Source organism: Sturnira hondurensis, unplaced genomic scaffold, assembly GCF_014824575.4.
Source record: "Sturnira hondurensis isolate 20B ecotype Veracruz unplaced genomic scaffold, ASM1482457v3 Scaffold0022910, whole genome shotgun sequence".
Taxonomy (NCBI): Eukaryota; Metazoa; Chordata; class Mammalia; order Chiroptera; family Phyllostomidae; genus Sturnira; species Sturnira hondurensis.
In genome coordinates this window covers 15319387-15326886 of record NW_028095541.1, presented here as the reverse complement: position 1 = coordinate 15326886, position 7500 = coordinate 15319387, and the positions used below count along the sequence as shown (strand labels likewise).

General features: G+C 35.6%; 1 protein-coding gene across 2 annotated transcripts in view; it reads right to left on the bottom strand.

Annotated features, from left to right (window-relative positions):
* Positions 1-1282: 1282 nt before the first annotated feature.
* ENKUR (enkurin, TRPC channel interacting protein) overlaps positions 1283-7500 on the bottom strand; it is a 38410-nt gene continuing 32192 nt past the window's right edge. For both annotated transcript variants that reach the window (XM_037037115.1, XM_037037116.1), the window contains exons 4-5: positions 6306-6452; positions 1283-1721 (exon numbers count right to left, since the gene is read on the bottom strand). In XM_037037115.1, coding sequence (XP_036893010.1) covers positions 1551-1721; positions 6306-6452 — 318 coding nt within the window. In that variant the 3' untranslated portion in view covers positions 1283-1550. The remainder of the gene's footprint in view (positions 1722-6305; positions 6453-7500) is intronic.

The window sequence follows — 7500 nt, the reverse complement described above, 5'->3', positions numbered from 1 at the left end:
ATTAAATAATTGCTTGATCTTCTTTTAGATAACTTTCTATTTTTCTCTCAAATCACTAATAATTTCAACTTGTAATTATAAATGAATTTGTGTATTTTTTTCTGTTTTCCAACATAGCTATTTCACTTTTCTGTACAGCAAGCACAACAGTTCCTAGCAAGTAAAAGACAGTATTTGTTGAATGACAATGAATGAGCTCTGTTAGCTGAACAAATTTTTACAAACTAAATTTCTTTTTTTTTTTACTTTATTCTAGCTAAGGTACCCTTTTGGTCATTATTTGTTTTCCCACATAACTTGTTAGCTTGATAACTAGGAGAGAATGCATTGATCGTTCAGGTGAAAGATATTTCTTAGTTTAAAAACTAATGTGTACGGCACCTTTCATGATTAAAACACACACACACACAAAACTATGAATAGAAAGAAATGATCTCAATGTAATAAGATCCATATATTAAAAGCCCACAGCAAACATTAGACTAAATGGCAAAAGACTGACAGCTCTTTCAGGGACAAGACAAGAACACTTGCTTTTACCACTTCTTTTCAACATAGTACTGGAAACTCTAGCCAGATTAATTGGTCAAGAAAAAGAAATAAAATGCATCAAAATGAGAAAGGAATGTGTAAAATTAGCTGGCTGCAGATTGTATAACCTTATATGTAGAAAACCCTTAACAAGATTCCACACACAAAAAAAATATCTGTTAGAACTAATACATGAATTTAGCAAAGTAGCAGGATACAAAGTCAACATACAAAAATCAGTTGCAATTCTTGTGCATTAACAATGAACAATCTGAAACGAAAAATCACAAGACAATTCTACTTAAAATAGCATCAAATGTACTTAGAAATTAACTTGACCAAGGAGGTGAAAGATTTGTACAGTAAAAATTGCAAAACATTGATGAAAAAATTAAAGATGACAAAAATATATCCCATGTTCATAGACTGGAGGAACCAAAAAGAAACATTAACATCCTATTTTAGTGAAATACATACAGTAGCAAAGTTTTTTAAAGTTTGATGTCAGTTTTTTAAAGTTTGATGTTTGGATACTGAAAAAATGTAGAGTGGGGAATAGCTAAAAATGAGAGAGCTATCAGAGAATATTTGTTGCTAAGTTTGTGGAGCTCTGAAAATACTTTAGTGTAGTAAAGAAAGCATATGCCATTATTTCTATTCAAAAATACCCAACAGTTTTTAATGTTGTGTTCCTTGAATCATGGAATATAGAAAAAATGTGAATACTGTGTACTGACTTTATTTTTCGGGGCTTAGAAATTAATGTTTATGTGAAATAAGTAGCTAATAATAATACTTACACTATAGAACTGTAACAGATAACATCAGTGTTTAATTAGTACATACATGAAAAACCTTAAATTGGTAAAAGAAAATTATCTTGTGTAAGGAAATAATCCAATTACTCTTTAAACATTGCTTAAGCATCTGGTGAAGGCTATTTTTATTATTTTCCTCCTTGAAGGACTTAGTTTCATTGATAGGTTTTCCATGTTTTTTCCTATATTAAAATTTCACTATTATTTATTGGCAATATAAATAATTTTGTGCTTTGCTATAGCATCAATGTCATGTTCCAGTTGCTTCATTTTTTCTTCCAGCTTCTGCTTGCGGGTTTTCTTCGGCATGGACTCGAAGACCGAGAGGGACTGGAATTCCTTGTGCACCTCTTCCCAGTTCTTTTTCAGGCCCTGCCAATGGTAGAGAAAACGGAATACTAAAGTACACTTCAAAAGGAAAGTAAATTGTAAACAGTAAAGGAAACTGTACTAGTAAGAGACATGTAAACAAGTTGAAAAATGGACAAAGATGACTTTTAAAATGATATGTATTTATCAAGTTCTTGGCCACAGTAACAACGAATGCTGTACAGAGGCCAAACCCTGTCCTGATTGTATGTTCAGTTCCCATTGGGAGTATTTATTTGCTCTGTTTTTAATGTTACTGTACTTGCTTTTACCATCAAATATGCATATGCTGAGTTATGAGTAGTATGAAACTAAGCACACAACAAAATTTTTGGTAAAAACAATAACTTAGGATTCAGATGGTCAGGCAAAAAAACATTTTTGAACAGAAAATTATTTCTTTTTAAAATTTTATTATTTTTTTATTTTCCCCTGAGGACATGCTTATTGATTTGAGAGAGAGGGGAAGGGAAGGAGAAAGAGGTGGAGAGAAACATCAATATGAAAGAGAAACATGAGTTGGCTGCCACTCATGCATGCCCCAACCAGGGTCTGAAGCCTTAACCACGCATGTGTCCTGCCTGGGATCTGATCCCTCAGCCGTTCGGTTTGCAGGATGATGTCCAACCAACTGAGCCACACCAGTCATGGCCATAAAATTATTTCTTATAAAAATTAAAACAATTTTTTGGGGGATTTTCATTTCAAACCATCATCCCCATTCTTTAACAGAGAAATCACAACAAAATACTTGATTCTGACTTGCATGGCCATATTTTCTTAGACCTGACTAAATGGAATTGTAAAAAATGCTAAAATTCAGTTTCACAAGAGATTATCTTTTATGTCTCTTGCAATATATTGGAATTCTTCCTCCATAGAGTCAAGGGATCCCTACTTCCCATTAACGTATTCTAGAAATGACTGAGATGTCATTAAACATAACACACATGCTACTTTAATAATGCAGTTATTTTTTTATATTCTCAGTAACCAACAAATTCAACCTTAGGGATCTCTTAGGAGAAATAAAAGTTATTTCCATCTGTGCATAGTTGTAATTTCTTATCACAGTGCACTAGAAGCCCCACTGACAAGATGGTATTAAACCACTAATTGAATTCATACAATGAAAATTTGTAAATTAACACTTTCTTTTATCTACTATGGATACTCAAATCACTTTTTGTACAAAGGAAATGTAAAACTGAAAGTACAAGGAAAATATCGCCATGGTGATATGGTCATTGAAAATCATGGCTAAACATTTAGGTTTAGAAAAAGGTTAAAAGTGTCTTATATATGATAATAATGCCTTCATAATAAAGCCTTATAGTAAAAATTCGATCTTGTAGAAACTTTCCAGGGACAATAAAATTTCAGTGACTTATACTATGCTTAAGTAAAAATAATTATAGGATGGGGCATACTATATAGAATAGGTTGGTTGAAAAAAGAATAACAAATTTTGAACCATTGAGTGAGATTATATCACGGCTTTGGGAAAGGAGAATGGCAGAAAGAAGAGTAGAGAGGTGAAGTTTTTAAGCGTGGGATGGTTTAACATAGTTCTTAGTAGTAAACAAGATACATTGCAAAAAAATTCTCATAGAAATTCTATGATTCCACTGTCCTTCATTGTTTAATGAGAAATATGTTTCCACAGTACTTCACAGGGGTGCCTATAGCAAAAGAAAATGTATATGCTTCAAATATCAAAGCTTTTTCATTTCTCGTTGGGTGATATATTTTTTAATTTTTATGCTTTATTAATTTTTTAGTTGGGTGATATTTTCATATTACTTGTGGTCATAGCAGCTACATTTTTTCTCGGTATTTCCTTTCAAAACACAGTTTGCTTTATCTTCCAGTGTGTACAATAACATTTGGATCAAAGTCAATAGCCAGGAATGGGAATTACATGTAAGTAGTGTTTTATATTATATTAAAATAACCTCTTTGCTGTTTTTTAAGACTTTTGTTATCTCAACAGAAAATATCTCTTATCCATTGCAGCAATAGTGATTTTCCCTTATTTTTATGTCTGAATTTTTCTCTCTTCTATTTTTATGCTGACACAAGATTGTTAATTTTGGAAAAACTTCAAATGAAGAGAAGCAGTCATAAAATAGTACCTTCATTCAGCTTCACGCTTCTTTTGTATCTGTCCCACCCCATCCATTCTTTACCTTCTTGTCCTTCACTGTGACTAGGGGTGCGGTGGGTGGGTTGATTTTTGTGGACTGCACTTCACCCCCCAGCACTTTTGTCCTCCAGCTTCTGCCTGAGTTCAGCCAAGGGCCCCACTGATGGGATAGAGAGGTGGGGGCCTTTCTTTTGCTTCTCTCTTGACATTACCTGATCCTAGTTCTGTCTTACCCGCCCATCAGGAGGCCGGTCTTCTAGGCTCCAGTTCTCAGTGGGCTCTGGTACCAAGGTTTCTTGCCTTGCTCTTCAAGCCTCAGGTAGCTGCAGCTTCCCACTGTCACTAGTCCTGGCTTCCTCAGTGTTCCTTGTTGGCTTCCTTAGCCCTGCTTCATTCATATCTGCAAATAGTTGCCTCCAAACTCTCTTCAGAGTCCCAGCTGGGTTTGCCTACTATTTCCTGCTTCAGCCTGACTGATGGAGCTTCCTTTGGTTACTTCCTATAGACATGTATATAATGCAGTGGAAAATACCGGCCAGGGAATCAGCTGGTGTGGGTTTCAGTCTCTCATCAGCTAAGGACTGCATTTGTTTTGCTCACTATAGTGTCCTCCAGGCTGGGACTATGACTGGAATACAGTAGATGTTCAATAAATTAATCCATGAATGAATGAACAAATGGGCCCCATTGACATATTTGCATTTTATATTCTTATCTGAAAATGAGTTTGGAATCATTAGATCAGATGATCCCTTCCAAGTATAAAGGACTGTTATTTTGTAAAGAATGAACAGAAGAACGTGGCCTGCTCAGAGATATACAACCATATTGTTTTAGAACTATAGGCAATGCTAAACCAGGAAGGGAAGCACGGTTCAGGGCTTGTCAGGAACAGAGCTAGTGGTCTCGTTAGCACAGCGGCCACACGACTACACTGCCTGGCTAATAAGGCAGCGATGGAGGACCCGCCAGTGTCACATCAAAGGGCATGCAAAGAAACTCTGTAGTGTGCAGATTAGAAAGCAAGGGCAGTTTAGCCACTATAGCAAAAAGGTGCAGAGGGAAGAGCCTTTTCCTTCTGAGGGAATCTCTTTTTCCTTATTTCTCAGCATCATTTAGATATAAAATTCTGGCTTTCACAAAAGCATGAACTTTCTAAAAATGGTAGAATTCAAATGAGAGAGAGAGAGAGAATAAGAATGGGCCAAAGGGTAGGGCTCTTCCTGAAAATGGCATGCAGGTCTCAAGTCTGGGTCTGCCAGTCACCTGCCAGCATGTCGTTCTTTCTTCTTTCCAGGATACCATTATTAAACACCCATGTTTATACTGGGCAGGGGGGTAGGCACTGGGGAAACTGCTCTCAGCAAAGAGACACAGTACAGCCTCTGCCCTTGGGCCAGTCCTTGGATCCCCTCTTACTCTGCAGTTTAAGGCCCAGCTAATGACCTAACTATTTCCTTCAGTGAACACTTGTGCCTTGGAACCTTATAAAACTTAGGGTCTGTACAGACATGCAATTTAATTCAATCATCAACTAAATCACCACATTCCTACAGCAATTTTCTTATGCCCTTCTTAATATCCTTGGGACTTAGCATGATGTGAAACAGGCATTTAAGAAATGTTTACTGATGAATATTATGGAACTGATAAATGTTAAGAATTTATAACACATAAATCAATTTTTCAACAGGAATTAATATAGTAAGAAAACAAGATTTTCTGTTTTAAAAAGGTCACTAGAAAAAAAAAGGGCACTAGAAATGGCTTTGTAGAAAGCTTTGAAAAATAACAAATACCACTTTTATTTCTATAATAGATGATATGACAGTAAAAGAGTACAAGTAGGTACTTAATAAATACAATCCTGCTCATATCCCCAATATTTTAAATGCTTCAGATAAAATTTTGCAGTAAATGAAACTCAATGAAAATATTGTCTTTCAGTTTATTTTATTCAAAATAAAGAAAATACATGTAAAATTGGACACCTGATTACTTTAAAATTTGAACATTGGCTTATAGGAAAGAAAAAACAATGTTGGTCTAGGGACAGTTTCAATTATTCTAGAGCTCCATCTAGTGAAAAATATCTATTTTATGGGTATTATTTTTTTTAAATGCAAGGACATGAGAATGAATATAAAATGCTTTTTTTCTTTACTTATGCATGTTTGTTGAAGGAGAAGGTGGGCTTCCTTACAACACTACTTCAGGAAAAAATAGAAGCTCACCAAATTGGAAACACATAATAATCCCCACATTACAACTTGTGTTTTCCCCAAAGAGTCCTCTTTGCTGCATGTAGCTGTCACCATAACCAAAAGAAAGTCATCAGGCTGCAGAGTCAGAGTGCCAGCTTTCCTAATTGGGGACGGCAGACCTTTCTTTCAGAGGTGTTCCAAAGAATGTCCTCAGATTAGAAATTAGAGAACCCTTACCTCCAGCACCGCTTCCCTTTCTTCATCAGAGAGCCTTTTCATAGCTGCTTTCCTGAGGTTTTCCTGGATGTAGTTATCATATTCTTCCTGGGCATTTTTTATTTCCTCATTTCGCTTACATATATATTCAGGCGTGACACCATAATCCTTACAAGGATTTTTCAGAAAGAAAAATCAATAACCTGAATGCACTCTAATACACATGTATATACCAACCATTAACTGTGAGAAAAAGAAATAGTACAGACTTAAAGCTTTTACTTAAAACACTTCAAAATGACAAAATTCAATGGCTTTTCCCCCATTGGGAACCAGTTGACTCTGTTTTAAAATCAGCTGAGCTGTTATTTGTAGCAGGTTGTTTTCCCTGTTCCGAATGTTTCCAGTGCCTGCTCTTGGCTGATGACTCAGCCCTTGTGTTACCTCTAACACCTGACTTTTCTTTATTTCTGCTTCAGCTTTTACTTTGAAATATCTTAAATATCTCAAGGTCTCCTCTGCAAGGTCTTGTTAAATAAAAGAAGACACATACTTCCAAGGCATTATAAAAACAAACTTTCAAAGGATAGAAAGCACATCTACTTTAAGAGAAGGTTGACTTGGGACCCTAAGTGTTTGGGGAAATGCAAAAAATGCTGCTTACAAGGACTGATGGTGAAGTGGTCAGCTGTGATTCTTTCAGTTTAATGAATATGTGCGAGAGATATCTGTGTTGAGACACAGAACTACTCCTTATTTATTCTTCAAAAGGTTATTTGTACATGGTGCTAGGTATACTAGTGAACTAGAAAGGCAGTTTCTGTCCTTATGGAATGTGAGAGAAACTCAACCAAAATAGAGCATAAAATAACATATATATTTCAAGGTAAAATAAAAGTCAATGAGGAGAGAGAAAGTAATAGGAGCTATTTTAGATAAATAACCAGGTCAGGATGCAGCTGCTGAGAGAGGTGGTGGTCATCCAAAATATTCATAAGTATTCTGGTTCTTGAGCACTTGGTAGCAGAATACTGTCCTTTTGCCCTTTAAGTAAGATGTAGCTATGTTACCTGACTTGCCCAATGTAAGTGGAAGTGACCTCTGTACCTTTTGGGTAGAAGCCTTAAGAATTAATGGATAATTTGCCATATTCTTCTTCTGTCTGGTATAGTGATGGGAGATGTTTTGGGTTTCCTGGGTCATAAAATGAAGACAG